The sequence below is a fragment of the Gobio gobio genome (assembly GCF_949357685.1).
Source record: "Gobio gobio genome assembly, chromosome: 1".
Taxonomy (NCBI): Eukaryota; Metazoa; Chordata; class Actinopteri; order Cypriniformes; family Gobionidae; genus Gobio; species Gobio gobio.
The window spans coordinates 50,399,367-50,417,393 of record NC_137097.1 but is presented as its reverse complement, the minus strand read 5'-3'; the positions used below and the strand labels follow the sequence as shown (position 1 = coordinate 50,417,393).

At 38.7% G+C, this 18,027-nt stretch overlaps 1 protein-coding gene across 1 annotated transcript; it reads right to left on the bottom strand.

The window, feature by feature from the left end:
* Positions 1 to 576: 576 nt before the first annotated feature.
* Positions 577 to 17,936, bottom strand: fam83fa (family with sequence similarity 83 member Fa). Its single transcript, XM_079821272.1, has 5 exons — positions 17,396 to 17,936; positions 10,951 to 11,118; positions 2,924 to 3,045; positions 1,972 to 2,834; positions 577 to 1,316 (listed from the first exon to the last, which is right to left on the bottom strand). Exons 1-5 carry the CDS (start codon positions 17,855 to 17,857, stop codon positions 1,267 to 1,269), a joined length of 1,665 nt encoding a protein of 554 aa, XP_079677398.1. The 5' UTR covers positions 17,858 to 17,936; the 3' UTR covers positions 577 to 1,266.
* Positions 17,937 to 18,027: the final 91 nt, after the last annotated feature.

The window sequence follows — 18,027 nt, the reverse complement described above, 5'->3', positions numbered from 1 at the left end:
CTAAGATGTCACACCCATGTTAGTCTAACCAATCTGTTGACGTACTGTGTCTCTGACAATGTCAGCTCAAGTAATGTGGACGTCACCATACGCACACTTACACAGTTCTGCTTTTTGCTGTTTTATATTGTCTTATAAAGCCACAATTGAACGCACAATTGTATTTTCTGACAACTCAACCCAACACAGTTTTGAACATGACTTGGTCACTTTTTTGACTTCATAAAGAGGCCCAATTTACCAGAATTCACTATCAATATCACTCGAACCAAAAACGTTTCGGCCAAAAAAAGGCACTAACACAAATATTCAACACATTATTAATCAGTTTATCTATTTATCACTGTCTGGTGGCCAAATAGTTGCTGCATTAATCAAAGGATGAGGTATGATAATACTGTTTTTTTCAATAGGTGTCATTTTCTAAATGATCAAGACATAAATGTTTTCTAAATGTGGCCCGTTCACATCAACAGAACCTTGCTTATTGTGTTTTCTTCCAGGCAGTTTTCTACAGTGCAAGATTATATATTTTGAAGTTAAATGAAGAAGAAATACAAAAACAATCTATTTATTCAAGCCATTTATTGGCGTTCATGATTGAAAAATCTATTCTTTCCAAGCAGCATATGTTCACTTCACACAGAAGGGTCACATTAGTTTATCTTCATGCAAAACTCCCAAACATACAGATTCCTATTTAAATGATTGGATTTTGCCTGCGAAAGTTCGCTGAGCAACAGTAAATGTGACCACACCTTTAACGGTGACTGATCAGGCATGTTTTCATCAAGCATCTGTCAGCTTTGCTTTGGATTTTTCCCTCCTTCCTCTATGACTCTGAGGGAGCCACAGGCTCAGGGATTGTGTAAGTAGAACGGATTGGGACAGGGATAATATGTAAGGCAGAGATCTGCCAAAACAGGAAAATTGTAACATTCTAAAATTCAAAGCTCCAACCATGAGCTATGTAACCGACAGGAGGTCACATGATCCCAGGTTGCGCACTATATTTCAGTCATTGTTTTCTGCAGTGTCAGCACCATTTTGGAAGCTGTTCAAGCAACCTCACAACCCTCAGCACCAAAACATTAAGTTTTCAGCTAACAGCTGAATCAATATAATTGTAGGGAGAATCACTACCCACATCTTGTCCAAAATGAACATAATGAAGACAATTTCCTGTTTTTTTACAGCATATACTGCAGTATCCAAGATCCTAATCCGGAAGCACACATTCTTGTTGATTTCTCTCCCAGAGATACCTCAGGACTGAATACAGGCCTTCTTCTGGTTACGCCTCCGCCCTCTCAGGCCTGAAAAGAAACAAAAGAAGTTATATTTTCGTAAAAATTTAAGTAGGGCTGCCAGTTAATTTAAATAAAACCATAATCGTCATATGTCTTTGTGTGGTTATCAAATCGCGAAGGCTGCTATTTAATTAAACATTTGCACTGTGTGTTTCAGAGTGAAGGGCGGCACTGTGTTCTTACAAGTGAGCAGCACATTAGTTCATTAGTTCACAGTAAATGTTGCTCCACACAAACAACATCTCAGCATCTGTCTGAGTTTGGTTTGATTTAACATGCATTTGAGAATACAACATGCTGCAAAAAATCTTTTCTGTCAAAATATGATCAAATGGTTTAACGCTTAAAAAATACAGTTATTAAATAATAAATTAATAATTAGTAAATATAAAAAACATATAATATATTTTACACTGAAATATTACTGTTTTTATTCATTACTTACAATAATACATTTTAAGTTGTATTATTAGTATTATTTTATTATATAAATCACCAAGTTTTGGCCAAATTGTGCAGCCCTACAAAAACAAGCACAACAAACCTGGATTTTTTTAAATCGCATTTTAAAACAGCAATCGCAATTTTAATAAATCATGCAGTCTTTAACTACACTGCACCAATTGAAAATACTGTACATGACTGTAGTCAGGATACGTACCATCCTCGCCATCTGTGGCAATAGTCTGAAGAGAAACACTTCTTGGACCCATTTTGTTCTTTTTGCTCTGTTTAAACTTCACTTGTGGTGGATTTATGATCTCAAAGGTGTCCTCAATTTCATCAGTGCCTTCAGTCTCTGAGATCTTGCGAGTAGCGGGAGAAATGTTTTTGGATGCATCTTCTTGCTCCTTAATATGATTGGCCAACCAAGATGCTTCCTTGGAACTGTTGGTAAGCTTAGTGTCTTTATGATTGATCTGTTTTGTATCTGTGTTTTGATGGGTTGTTTTAGAGAGAGTATCTGGACTCGGGTTGTTTGCTCTGCCTTTCAAGAAATTCCGGAAGGAAGAGCGCTGCTTTTTAGAACCAAACAGCGAGGGCTTCTTCCCATCACCCTTACTGTCCTCTGTCCCATCCGGGGATGTCGGGGACTGTGATATAATGTCCCCATTGGGGTAGATTAATTTTTCCATGTTACTCACAGAGGAATGGTCAACATAGTCCCTCAGCTTAGAAAGATCCTGCAGGGAGCCAGTTACACCTAGACTGTTGCCAACGACTAAAGAGTACTTAGGGTTGTGGTATTTATGTGCAGGCACCTTTAGGTTCGCCTTTTTGTTGTCCTCTACAGAGATCTGGAAGCGCGATGTGGATACGGGAACTGTGAGTTTGTTGGGTTCCACTGGTGTTTTCAGCACAGGAACCGGCAGGGCCGGCTTGCTGATGTGAAACTCACGGTACAGGTCCACTTTATCAGACACGGCATACAGCTCTCTGAAGTCGTTGTCGAAGACGTCAACAACTTGTCCTGACATCACAGTGATTGTGTTCCGGTTCATCCTAGAGGAACTCCACGTAAAGCTATGAAGATGAGAAGAGTAAAGCGAATGTAATGATGAACGAGTGAACAAACGCACCACAGTGGTGGACTGTTTGGTCTACATACTAACCTATAGGATCCAAACATCACTTTCTCTCCGTCTACCAACATATATTTTGAGCAAAGCGATCCTGGCAGACGACCAAAGGACAGCGGCATGCCAGAGCCCCTGACAGTTCGCACCCGCAGGTTCTGAAAGAGCAAGAGAGAAAATAACAATTAAAGCCGGTTGAACACTGAATCATTTTGCCACGATTTTGCCGTCCAAGACACAATTCTGGTACTGTAAATTATTTCTTTTGTCACACTGGAAAAATTGGCAGTCTTGGATGGCATGAGAACAATCTTATGCTTCAGAAAACATAACCGTATTTAAAATTGTGGATCCGTCAAGTGAAACCGTAATGAAAAACCAAAATAAGCACAGCGACGGATGACAATTTAGCATGTAATAGAAGCGTTTAGCTAAAAAAATAATCTTTTTATTTTGCATTTCAGTCAAGTTATGGTCAAAATTACCACAGGTTTACTCTGAAGAATGAAGAAATGCCTCTTTTGTCCAGTCACAACTGACTCTTTGTTTTTGTTCATATAGAAAAATATAATCGATTTTAAATCAAGAGCTAGCCTCTTGCGGAATCATTTCAATTATGCATGTAAAAGAGGATGTCAAAACACACATGACACGTCTTAATAAACAGACAAGTCCTTATTCTGAGTAAAGTAAAGTCCACACCACAGCTATAAAAATAATGACACAGAGGAACGTGATTTTTGAACTCACTTTCACAAGTTTGTTTTTTTATGATGTTTTATGAACAAAGTTCGGGAGGAGCACGTTCAGATAATTGACACAGGTGGAGAGCACTCAGCTAATCAACAATAGAGGTATATATACACGCAGCAGTCTTACCTCCATTCATTGACAGTTTTCCAGCGTCCCTCCACCACCCCTTCTCCACACTTTTATTTTATCAACCACTTACATACACGGGGGGTACTCTGGGTTCGGGCCAAATTCCGAGCTCGAAGCCCTCCCCCCGGACAGCACGCCAAATACGCATTTAAATTACTCTCCATAAATTATATGTAAGTGTGAACTCGTGAACTAGCTGATGAACAATAAAAACAGCCAATCAGAATCCACCGCCTTTTAAAGGAACACTCCACTTTTTTTGAAAATAGGCTCATTTTACAAGTCCCCTAGAGTTAAATAGTTGAGTTTTACCGTTTTTGAATCCATTCAGCTGATCTTTGTATCTGGCGGTAGCACTTTTAGCATAGCTTAGCATACATCATTGATTCTAAACAGTCCATTAGGCATATCATTCAAAAAATTACCAAAGACACTTTCAATATTTTTCCAATTTAAAACTTGACTCTTCTACAGTTACATCGTGTGCTAAGACAAACTGAAAATTAAAAGTTGTGATTTTCTACACCTATATGGCTAGGAACTACTTTCTCATTCCTGCGTAATAGTCGCGGATCTTTGCGGCCGTACCATGGCTGCAGCAGCGCAATGATATTACAGCGCCTGAAAGTAGCCCCCAGCTAGGTAACTTTCAATGTGACTGGCACTAAGTTCGTGTAGTTGCAGAAAAAGTTTGAGGCTTGCAGCCGACAAATTGTGTTGTGAATTTACCTGTGTGATTAGCCATGGTTCTGTGTGTTGTAAAGGGCTGTGATAGTAAGTCGAAGGTGTATACTACCACCATGTTTCACAGAATACCAACGAATCATTGCGCCGCTGCAGCCATGGTACGGCCGCGAAGATCCACGACTATTATGCAGGAATGAGAACGTAGTTCCTAGCCATATAGGTGTAGAACATCGCAACTTTTCATTTTCAGTTGGTCTTAGCACACAATGTAACTGTAGAAGAGTCAAGTTTTAAATAGGAAAAATATTGAAAGTGTCTTTGGTCATTTTTTGAATGAGATGCTAATGGACTGATCAGAATCAATGATGTATGCTAAGCTATGCTAAAAGTGCTACCGCCAGATACAAAGATCGGCTGAATGTATTCAAAAACGGTAAAACTCAACTATTTAACTCTAGGGGACTTGTAAAATAAGCCTATTTTCAAAAAAAGTGGAGTGTTCCTTTAAGAGCTGGAGCATTTAAAGCAGCAGACGACAAAATTGCAGCTTGCACTTCTAATAAACAGAATGTTATCACCCGTTGGTGCGGACCCCAATATAGTTATCTTTATAGTTATCGTTCTTGGTGTGAATGGGCCTTTACTCCTGGGAAATCTGGCTTTTACAAAAGATGTGAGGTGTCAGATCAACACACCCGACATGGGCAAATATCCAAGTTGAAGTCGCTAGTTAATGAAAAAGAAATCCTTGCTCACAGAGGTGTGGCGCTTTCATTTGAACACTGAGGACTAAGGAAAGGAATACTGTAGCTACAAAAGGACTTGAGTACAAGGCTGGCATGGACAAGGAAAAAGCAGAAGCGTGAGAGATGAGAGTACTCTACAACTCTCCTAAATGAGATCAAGTTGCCCTTTTTTCTGAGTTCTGTTGAAATCTGCAGATCCTCTTTCAGGAAATAACAATGCTGAATTATCCAACTCTATTGCTCAGTGTAAAGTGTCAGATGAAAAGCCCCAGTGTCCTATATAAAACAATCCGCATAGATAAGACTTGTTGGCAGTGTATCTCAAGGAGATCGGCGGTATTTGGGGCAGTCTTGCGGAAAGTCCTAGGTTTCATTCTACAGTGCTGTAGATGTGCATGTGCACAGCAGACCAGGAAGTCAGTTGAACCCTGTGGCAACAGCTGCAGAATCATCCAGAGTTTCAAGTTCACACAGATCCCTTATAGGTCAGCTGACAATCTTTCAACAAATGCATTTGTGTGTGACATGGTAAGTCACGTGTTCATGTTTGACTTCTTTTCCAGGAAAGCCTGATAAGGCAAGTCTGGCTATTCTTAACATACAAACATTGTTGTTTTGATAACACGTGTCTTTTCCTTATCTTACATTGTGTGACGATCACACAGAGTTAAGAATAAAAGGGCAAAATGGATCATGTTGCTTTACTAATAACTTGCATTAAAGGGATAGTTCACCCAAAAATCCTGAATTACTCATCCTCATGTCATGCTAAACCAGTAAAGCTGGGGCCACACTAAAATATATTTTTTTATTTTCTAAATGTGAGAGACCACAAACATAAGAAATCATATATTTAACCATTTTGTTCCTCTAGTGTGTGGAGTGCTGCGACATTCACAAACAGCCCTGCCTGTGTACACGGTAAATCTTGCAAAATCTCTCGCATCAAATGTGACTTTAAAGTAAACAAACATGGCGGACGACCGGCAAGGAGAAATGCCGCTAATAGTGTATTTACTTAGTGTATTTACGCTAATAGACTGTTTTTTACTGAAAATTTACGGGGGAAAAAAGGAAAATGTTTAGTAGTGGAGACGCTGTGAACATGGACTTTGCATGTTAGAGAGCGAGCTGGAGGTGCTGTAGGTGACAGCTGGAGGTGAGTCTTCCGTCAGCTCGCTTTCTGATTGGGCATTGTTTCGTTTCACGTGATAATCTCCAGAGCGTGCGCGCGTTTGTTCCCGGGGTTCCCCCCACATAACAGGATTTTATGTTGAATATTTACGATTCGAGATCAGGGCGGAAGTTTGGGGATTTCATGTATTGCGTGATATCTCTGCGCCCAAGTAGCAGTGCTTCGCCTGTGCTTCACCCTAATATAGTCCCAAGTTAATATCTGCCTCGGAAATCGCCTAGTCTTAATCTGCATCGCTATTTGTATTCGTTGTGAATACGCAGGCCACAAGAAGTAATTAGGTGGGGATTTTTTTTTTTTAAATTTATCACTTTTACTCGGGACATGATAGCTGGCAACATAGGATTCTATTCATTATGCTAAGCTAAGCTAGCGACGACTCTGCCAAACTAAAACAATGCATGCACTGAGACAAAAATGCATTTGCCCACATATCTAAATGTAGGAAAGAAGTTGAATAAGCCCTATTTCTAAAAACGGTGGAGTGTTCCTTTAACACACCTCACACCACAGTAAAATCTGATAAGATAATCTTTAGAACCATAAAGATAATCAGGACTTTACCCGAGGATTGTCAGAAGGGGAGAAATCAGCCCAAAATCGCCCCGATTATCTTGCAATGTGTTCATCTTCAGAACACAAATTGACAACCTACACAACTACCACTTTCAAACCCCAGAAAGGTAGTAAAGACATCATAAAAGTAATCCATGTGACTCCAGTGGTTCAGCCTCAATTTTATGAAGCGACACAAGTACTTTGTGCAAAAAAATGTTACGCAACAACGTTGGCTCTTATGTCAACAACACGTATGCATCGTGATGCTCTTGTGAATGCGCGTTGGAGATTTATTTAATATTTGAAATTAAAGTGGTAAATTATGTTTTTTTGCACAAACAAAGCGCCTGCATCACTTCATATAATTGAGGTTAAATCACTGGATCACTTTTATGATGTCTTTACTACCTTTCTGGGGCTTGAAAGTATTAGTTGTTGTTACATTCCATGTGTTTTCATTAACATGTTTTGGAGGGTGTTTGTTTCTCTTCCACTTTTTGTCTGTTTTGTTAATTTCTTTAGGGAATCCTCACTACGGACGAACATTATTGACGTCACTACGTCATACGTAACGATTGACGTTCGGCCAATCGGCGGACGTGCCTGCAGGATAAGAGGCCTCGTTTCCCATGGATGGCCAGTGAGCAGATCAACGCGAACTCTCACTCATTGCTGTCTCTGTCTTAGTCATATTTGTGACTGTCAAAGTATTCTAATTGTTATGAGAAGTCTCTGCTTTAGTCATATTTGTGACTGTCAAAGTATCCTAACTGTTATGAGAAGCCTTTGCTTAATCTGTCCTTGTTAACTCTATCTTGGAGTTTGTTCGTTGCTATGTTAGAGTTAGACTCGTCACGTTTGAGAGTGCTTGCGATAATTGTATTGCCGGCAGGTGTTTGAGATCAGAGCGTTACACGCGTATGAGTCTCATGGTGAAATAACTCGTCAGTGGAGGTCGGATTTCTTTGTTTTGTGTTAGTTATTTGTCTATTTACTTCCATTTAGATAGTTAGTTTTCTCTAATGTTATTTAGTTAGAAAGAGAGATCGCCCTCAGTTGTAATTTTGTTTGGTAGTTAGTGTAGTTTATTTATAGCGTCGCATACGCTGAAGATTTCGGTTTGGTTTCTACATTTTTCTTTGTTAGTTAGTATTAGAGGTTGGGTTAGTAATCATTGGGTTTTATTTTGATTATTTCATTGATTTGGGCGACTCTTGTTATTCTTGATTCTTTCGTGTTCTGTTACTTTTCATTATGGTGATTTTTGTGGTATTGTTTTCCTGGGAATAAATTACTTTAATGTCATTTATTCAGGTTGTTGGATGTTTTTCTACCTGCACCCCTCAACAGTCACATCTCACATAAATGTTGCGTCATCCCTTTTAAACATCTTTTAAACACGTAACATTTATATAGGCTGTCAATGGAGGGATCGAAACCTCTCAGATTTCATCAAAAATATCTTCATTTGTGTTTCAAAGATGAATGTCTTGCGGGTTTGGAACGACACGAGGGCGAGTAATAATTAATGACAGAAATTTTTTTTTTTGGGGTGAACTAACCCTTTAAAAGTAACAAATATTTAATGGGGTTGATGAACAGACATTGATTGGTCCTGCGATCTGAAGAATTCAGTATAACATTGTTTTAAAGGAACTGTATGTAGGACTGTGGCCAAAACTGGTACTGCAATCACTTTCAAATTACTGTAGAGCGGTGTTATTCCCTCTCCCCCTCCTTAGACATTTTTTATCCAAAAAGTTTGTAGCTGCAACTGTGGTAACTAGAGCAGAGCTGGCAACCCGGATGCCGAAACACTACTGACTTCGTGATTGGTAGATAGGTGGAGGGTGGCGCTTCAGGCCAAAACACAACATGTCAACATCAACATCAGTTGAGGGCTGCAACTTCACTTTTAAAATGACAATATCCTGGCCGGACAACTGTTGTCAGTGATATAAGTATTTGAAATTAACATGATTTCTTAATGTCTAGTGACATTTCAGGGCCATTTTATGATTAAAGGGGTGGTAAACCACGATTTCACTATTCTAACTTTAGCTAACGTGTAATGTTGCTGCTTGAGCATAAACAACATCTGCAAAGTTACAACGTTCAAAGTTTAAAGCAAAGGGAGATATTTGCTTTTAAAGAAATCAGTTTCTAAGAACTACAGCAAACAGCCAGTAGGCGACTACAGACATTCCTCCAGGGTTGGTGACATCACCAGGCTCAATATTTACATAAACCCCTCCTCCGAGAATATTAAATAAGGGGGGGTGAGGCCATTTTGTATCGCGGCGCTGTTGTGGTATAGTTAGGCTGGAGTGTTGTTGCCGCGATGCAGAGGAAACGCTGTTATTTTCATCCGGATTGCAGGTCTGGGGTACTTGCTCTGTTCAGCCTTCATAGGGACGGGGGTGCGTTGCAGAGCATTTAACACACAGCATGTTATATGCACGAGTGTTTGAGTCAGCGGGGAATCAGGCGCGCGCAGGGCTTCCTGCAGCACATCTAACAGAGGAAGACATCCACCGTCTTCGCGATTTCAATGCCAGATTTGCACAACGTCAGCTGCGTGAAAAAAACACTGCCGTGCGTGGATGCACGACGCGCGCGCTGCACATTTCACGGAGGACAACACAATCTTCCACAAACTTCGCGAGTTCAATACAGGATATGCACAACGGCTTGTCCTGAAAGCTGGATTTACAAACAGAAGCTGTTTACGGGCCACAACCTGTAAGTCTGATTTATTTTTCATCGATGTGTTTTCCTGTAATAGGTTGTAGCAAGGAAGTAAACAGATGACAACGCTGTTCTGCAAACCAGTCTGTTAAATGCTCATTCATACTTAACGTTATCCGACGAACACCTAACGTTACAAACACTAACGTTAAAATCTCAACAGCGAACCTGGCATTAGTGTAAATGATTCTTTGATTAGAGCTTTTATGTATTGTTTATCTACAGGCATGTTAAACATGGTTCTGTGTGTGATTTGGCTAACTTACTAGTTAAAGCCAGTGCTTAGTGTTCGTTTTGGGTTAGTTCTTGCGACAGATATTTGGCTATAATCGTTCTAAAAATACAAAAGTTAAAGTGCCATTCAGTAGCGATCACTATAGATCCGCAGTCTTTACTCTCGAGGACTGAACAGCTTCTGCTCGATCATCTTCACTCAAATGTTCTGGGTCTGATTCGGGCGGGAAGGGGCGTGACGTTTCCGACGTGCACTGCGGTTAGCGAATCACAACACACTGGGCCAGCTAACCAATCTGAGCCCACTGCGTATTTTTGAGGGACTGGCTTCATACAACCCGGAAAGCATCAGACCGTTTTACAAGGAGGGACAGAGCAGTGTAGAATAAAGGTCAAATATATGAAAAATAAGGCAATTTTTTTTAAAACGAAGCATGAACACATGTTACAGTGCACCCCACAAACACAGTCAAGCCTTCAAAAGAATGTGTTTTACCACCCCTTTAATTGAAATACATTTCTTACATACAGTTCCTTTAAACTCCATGGTCTCAATAGTTAAGTTAAAATGGTGAATTATATAAAATTATATAAAATAAAATTATAATAATACATTTAAATAATATAATATAAAATTGATATCATAAACGAAATAGAAAATGAAGCCTACATTAAGGAGCAAATATTTTATATTTGCTTTAATATAATGCATTCTTCTATCATTTTCAGTGATTATTCTTATTACCATATTACAGTCATTTAAAATAAAAATATAAATTTAAATCTAATTAAATCCAGTACAAATCGTGTTTTTACATTATGGTAATGAGAACAGAAGAACAAGAACATTTTCTTTTGCATTACTATAATGAACATTTGTGGGAAATGTCCTTGTGAAAAATAAAATCTTACCCTAAAATTGGCATATTTTTTGCTTTATGCAAAATACAATTTATCATTTTCCTTGTTTTGATTCATGGGGTAAAATGTGTGAATCAGTCCATTGTTCTCACCCTCAGATGCTGCGTAGAAATCTGCAGCCTGCTGCTCATGTCCAGGAAGTGAGGCAAGCTATTCTCCTCCAGCAGCAAGTACACGGCCACCCCTCTCTTATTCGCAGCATCTAAGAGATCCTGCAGGATCTGCAGGTCTGTCAACAGGTCCATGACCACTGCAACCAACTGAAAACCAAGCAAAACCAAAAAGTGGTTAGAGCTTAACTTATTCACTGAGCTTATCATAGCATCTGCTTTGAGGTGTGTATGAAGCCACACTGGCCATTTTTGTCGACTCTAGTCTTTAATTGCAGTGGCAGTGTAGCCTGTCTCAGCTTGAGGTAACATGTGAAGTCTCATACAGGTGGAAGGAGAACAGGGAGCAGCTACCCTCCAGCAGACAGATTAGAGGCGATGTGATACTCAGGGGGTTTAGACCAAAAGTCCAAACTCATCATGAGTCTGTCACAAGCTATTCATAAAACAAAGCAGCCAATCTGGTTCAAAGGGCATGCATGTGTTTTATATAAACTACACACTACAAATTTAAACTAGATCAGCATAAAACTCATAATGACGTGGAAAAACAAGTTTAAATTGAATGGATCATTTCAAAGCTTGTTTAAAGCCCAAGGGTTTTAAGGTTAGGCCTCATACCCTTCTTCATCCTCACTGACTCATGCTCTATGTAAATAAGAATGAAGCAATTTGCATTAAAGAGAAAACAAACACAGGCGTGTCTGTTAAATTACTTTTGATAACACATATTCTGTTCTTCTGTTGAAATTAAAAACCCACGTGGATTTTGTTCAGAAATGCTGTAAAGACATGCTTATTATACTATCAGTAAGCTATCCATTTCAGATAAGGAACTAACCTTTTTAACATTTTTGCACAAGTCAAAGTTCAAGGAAATGTTATTTTTAAGACACATGCTTCTTATCGGTTCTTCAAGAGGAGGAGCCTTATGCTTCAGATGAACATCAAAGACATTCAGATGACATTAAAGAGAAGTGCGAGCATCAGGATCAACCTGAATAATATGTAAATGGCATGTCCTGTGGACATAGACTAATGCTAACATTGACACATTTCCTCGAACTAAAATGAAACGCTAGTCAGCAGTCGGAACTTTCTAAATATCACCCAATTAACGATTATGGGACAGTATCTCAAATGTACCCAGAATGTGAGGTGTATAAAATATAGACATAAATGTACGTACACTCTGTACCAATACTGTATATCAAGACTATTACAAAGACGAATAGTAAAAAACCTAAATTCACAATTTAGTTACACAAACATTCTCAGTTGCTGTATAAAGTTTATCTATACAGGAATGTAACTACAAAACTAAGGACAACAAGGGCAGCACCTGCTAGAATGACGTTAACTTTGTTTGACAAGTGCATTTGAATAGGTTTCACCGCAACCCACCAACAAATATGTCTTGCTTGTCACATCTCTTTGCACCATGAGTACACAATTATAAACTAGAATAGACACAACGTAAAATGTTTAATATACCCCAACAAGCTCAATTAGCCAGCTATACATTTCATACTGTATTCATTTTACTGTTACAAAAAGAAAATTACCTATTGAATTCAGCAAGATTTTAATGATTAGTTAAGCATGATCTCGTGGCTTTTGGAATGTATGACAGATTAAGAAGGCATTCATGAGAGGAAAGCTAAATTATATGTTACAATAAAATGTCAAACCTATATTTATAATCGACCTTTATTACAGCTTTTGTATTAATTGAGGATTACTGTACAGTACATTGAGGTGGAATGAAGGCCGCTGAAATGCTTTGTTCCTGAAGTGTGCCATTATAAATAACTGTTAAGGAAGTCGCATCATGTGAGTGTAAAACCGGTAGCAAAGACGTAAGACTTAAGGCCTCGGGCAGTGTGACCGACAAGGCAGTTACAGACAAAACCCAAGGCTATACAGGAGTGATTTCTTCACTGATAATGACTTCACCTTTTTACTGAAACGCATTCATGCATCATACCATACAAAAGGTTAGAGATATTTATTTACATACTGCCTAATCTAACCTATGAAAAGATATTTTTCTGGTTTGTGTTTTTCTCCTCTAATACTTAATGAATAATCCTAAACAACTATTTTATAATTAGTAGTATTTCAAATCAACATTGCATTTTTTTCCAGCACATTTATTTATGGACAAACTATCAGTTTTGTACCTTACGTATACATTTATTTACATTTTAATTTGAAGGTAATTTTCACTTTCAATGTTAATTTCATTTAAAGTTCAAATGAATTATGGTGTCTCTGTTGCACGTCATTCAAGGGGGATTTCCAAACAAGCTCAGACCTATTTCTCAAATAGTCGTCAATCCACTGAGAAAAAAGCCACTGCCCCATGCAGGGACTAGGTGAATGTGATTTCACCATGTACAACATTACATTTCAATCAGATTTGAGGGACAAGTATACCATTTATGTCAAGTTTAGGCTTAATGAATAACACAGATGTAGAAGCACCTAATCGTGAAAGCACCAAAGTGTCTAACCCAGACACTGACACTTTGACTCTGTACGCAAGAAAAAGTGAAGGTACGCTAAAGATTCAAATATAGAATATGTTCGTACCGGCCCACTTCAAGCACCGATTTCACTCTGATTTAGGGATAAATTATAGGTAAGGTTAGGTTCAGGGGTAGGGATGGGGTTAGGGCTAAGTTTTCAGACAGAAATGTTGTTCCCGGATCAACAAAATATGTTGATCCAGGAACATGTCTTACTTGGCAAAATCACAGTGAATTTCCAAGATATCTGACTTCTTCACCTCAGACGAAATCTGCTGAGCTTAATTCTTAAAGGGATAGTTCTTTCATTAATTTCTGTCATTAATTCCTCACCCTCATGTTGTTCCAAACCCGTAAGACCTTCGTTCATCTTCGGAACACAAATTAAGATATTTTTAAAGAAATCCGAGAGCTTTCTGACCCCAAATAGGCTGCGAAACAAAAAACTACCACTTTCAAGGCCCAGAAAGGTAGTAAAACATCGTTAAAATTGTTCATGTGACTCCAGTGGTTCAACCTTAATGTTATGAAGCGATTACTTTTTGTGTGCGAAACAGAACAAAAATAACTTTATTCAACAATTTCTTCTTTTCCATGTCAGTCTCTGACGCTGTTCACGTAGTAAACACAGTGCAGTGCTTCAGGGTTCTACGGCAGAACGCCGGCTCTGTATTGGCCGACACCATTCACGTGAGCACCACAACGCATGCGTGTGATGCGGACACAGGAGCTGGCCAATAATGAGCCGGCGTTCTGACATAAACAGCACCAGAGACTGACAAATAAAGTTGTTATTTTTGTTCTGTTTTTGCACACAAAAAGTAATCTCGTCCCTACATAACATTAAGGTTGAACCACTGTAGTCACATGAGCTATTTTGACAATGTCTTTACTACCTTTATGGGCCTTGAAATTGGTTATGCCATTGCTGTCTATAGGGCGGTCAGAGAGCTCTCTGATTTCATCAAAAATATCTTCATTTGTGTTCCGAAGATGAATGAAGGTCTTAAGGGTTTGGAACGACATGAGGGTGAGGAATTAATGACAGAAACTTCATTTTTGGGTGAACACACCTTAATTTTAATCCATTTTCCCACAACTTTTTGGCATGTTTTAAAACTATTTTACTATTTAAAACTACTTTAAAACTATTTTACAAGATGATGGCACACTCAGTCAAAAGTATAGAACGACATGGATGACAATTAACTTCAAAACGGGTCTTAATGACAGCCCCATTTTACAGTAAAGCTGGTGGAGGCCACATGCTTCATCATGTGAATGATACAAATAAAAACAGACACTCAGACACAACAGACTTAGTGAAGACGCTAATTAACAATCCCTTATTTCCTTTAAAACTAGTGTCCATTTCTGTTACTACTTTATTTGTTAGTGCTTTTGTAAAAAACGTAATCCAATAGTGACTAGTATATTTTTCACAGGTTAACTATTCATTAGATTTTAGTGGGAATCTGTGGTTCAAATATGAACTATTATCAGTACACACCTGAAGTGGGACAATCACATTGACATTGATTGTGAAAAAGACCCAGCAGAGGTTGTACTTCCTTCGCCAGCTGAGGAAGTTCAACATGCTACAGGAGCTGCTGATGCAGTTCTACTCTGCAGTCATAAGAGTCTGTTCTCTGCACCTCTGTAACTGTCTGGTTCGGCTCGGATACCAAATCAGTTTCTTTCCCCAGGCCATCTACCTCAGAAACAGTTAATTGCCTCCACTGGGCAATAAATATGTGCAATACAAAACACTATTTATACTTACATTTATTTAGAACACCATAATGCTTATTCACATTACCTAACATTTGTATATAACATACTGTACATACACATATTGTCCATTTTGTATATAGTGTATTTTATATATTTTTTTATTATCCGTATCTTGTCGCTGTCGTTCTGTCTGTGCTGTGGAAGCTTCTGTTACCAAGACAAATTCTTCATATGTGCAGTAAATATACTTGGCAATAAAGCTCTTTCTGATTCGGATATTTGAGACAGACTATCATCTATCCCAGTTGTTAACATTTGTTATGTCACTATCACTGATTGTTTTTTATCCCATTTAATAACTGGTTGAAATGGCTACTTCATAGTTTAAAAAAATGATTACTAGTAAAATTGTACTAGTAACAAACAATGTAAATTCACAGAGGTCCAATAAAAATATAATAGTGACTATTCAGTTGGCACTTTAGGAAAACAAGATATGATCTCCTGGAACTGAAATAGGTACTTGTAATATGAGTTAATGTAAAACTTGAGCAACAAATTAAACAGTACTAGTTAATAAAGATAACACTTTAGTATGGGGAACACATTCACTATTAACTATGACCTTTGCCTCAATAAACTCCTAATTTACTGCTTATTAATAGTTAGTAAGATAGTTGTTAAGTTTAGGTATTGTGTAGGATTAAAGGATTAGTTCACTTTAAAAATGAAAATTTCCTGGTGATTTACTCACCCCCATCTCATCCAAGATGTTCATGTCTTTCTTTCTTCAGTGGAAAAGAAATTAAGTTTTTTGAGGAAAATATTCCAGGATTTTTCTCCACACAATGGTCTTCAAAGGCAACCAAATGTTGAAGTTCCAAACCACTGCAGTTTCAAAGCACCTCGAAGGGCTTCAAAGGCTCAGCATGATCCCAGGTGAGGCATAGGGTCTTATCTAACGAAACCATTGGTAATTTTCAAGAAAAAATTAACATTTATATACCTTTTAACCTAAATCTTGCTCATCTTGCGCTTCTCTGCGACATGCCACGGATTGCACAATCACGTCGGAAAGGTCACGCTAGACGTAGGTGGAAGTACTGCCCCAAGCAAACGTGCAAAGACTAATACAAACGCCTTTTACAAAAAACCTCAAGTCTCCAACTTCAAAATCGTCCGGCATCGATGTTTAACCTTTTTTTAAAGGATGTTTGTTTGTATTAGTCTTCCCACAAGCGCTTCGTAAACACGGGGGCGGCACTTCTGCCTACGTCTAGCGTGACCTTTCCGACATGATTGCACAATGTGGTGTGTCGCAGAGCAAGATGAGCAATTTAATTGTTTTTTTTTTTTTTTATTACCAACGGTTTCACTAGATAAAACCCTATTCCTCATCTGCGATCGTGCCTCTGAAGACCTTTGAAACTGCATTGATTTGGACCTTCAACATTTTGGTTGTCATTGAAGTACATTGTGTGGAGAAAAATCCTGAAATGTTTTCCTCAAAAAAAATTGTTTTCTTTTCAACTGAAGAAAGAAAGATATGAACATCTTGGATGGCAAGATATCAGGAAATTTTAATTTTGAAGTGAACTAATCCTTTAAGGGATGTAGAATATGGTCATGCAGAATAAGGCATTAATATGTGCTTTATAAGTACTAATAAATAGCCAATATCCTAGTAACATGCATGCTAATAAGAAACTAGTTATAGCGAGAATTGAACCCTAAATTAAAGTGCTACCGAAATAAACAGGCCTAGTTGACATGTGAACCACAGATCACAATAGAATGTAATGACAAATCATTGCAAATAGTAACCAGTTATTTGTTGAGATATTAGGATACTGAATAGTAGCAAAGGAATAAGTAGTAGGCATAAGTAGGCTACTAAAGACTAATATTCAACAATATTATTGATTCAGATGAACAATGTCACTATTTTCTTTTAGCATCATTGAATCATTTTCCTGTTATCACTGTAAAGCTGCTTTGAAACAATCTGTATTGTATAAAGCGCTATGTAAATAAAGGTGGCTTGATTGAACAAATAGGTCAATAGTGAATTGTGAAACTGAACGACATACTAGTTACTACCAGTTACAAAAATAGATTTATTATTAATTAGTAATAAATGGTAAACGGCCATAATCACTTACCTTTGTAGATTCTTGAATGAGTCGGCGAACTACCTCTTTAATATGCGGACTGTTCGATTTGGGCGGGTGGGTGTAAACTGACACCCGAGTTACCCCTTTGTAATGGCCGTTGCTAGGCCAACCGATGTCCAGCGGAGGGATCTCCGTGTCAGACATGGTCGGCCAGTAGGTCGAGTGAACACCTGAGTCTTCACTCGTATCATGGGGCGACCGTGAGCAGCAGGTGTCCGAGTCAATGTCATATTCCTGGAGCGTGTCCCGCATCCATTTGACTTCCCTGGCGGAGAGAAAGTCTTTAACGTTATCCTCTTTGAGACGCATCTTAAACGCGCCATCCCCGTTCTTCAAGAGCTGCTCGAGCGCGGCCCGCTGCTCCTCGCTGAAATAAAACTCAGGTTTGGACTCCGGTATTTTCACGTTAACATGATCATCGTCCATGCATACTAGCTGAGACTCAGCCATGGCAGCTGTGCTCCCGGAAACAACGGTTCACCTGTGTGGCTCCACGCAGTGCGCTCAGCCCACCTTTACCTGTTTGAGTGGTTGGTTGAGGTGATTTCAGAGCAAGATTAAAAGAGAATAGGTGGGCGGAGTCTCGGTAAAGTTGTGGGCGGGGCATCGCCGGCCTGTAA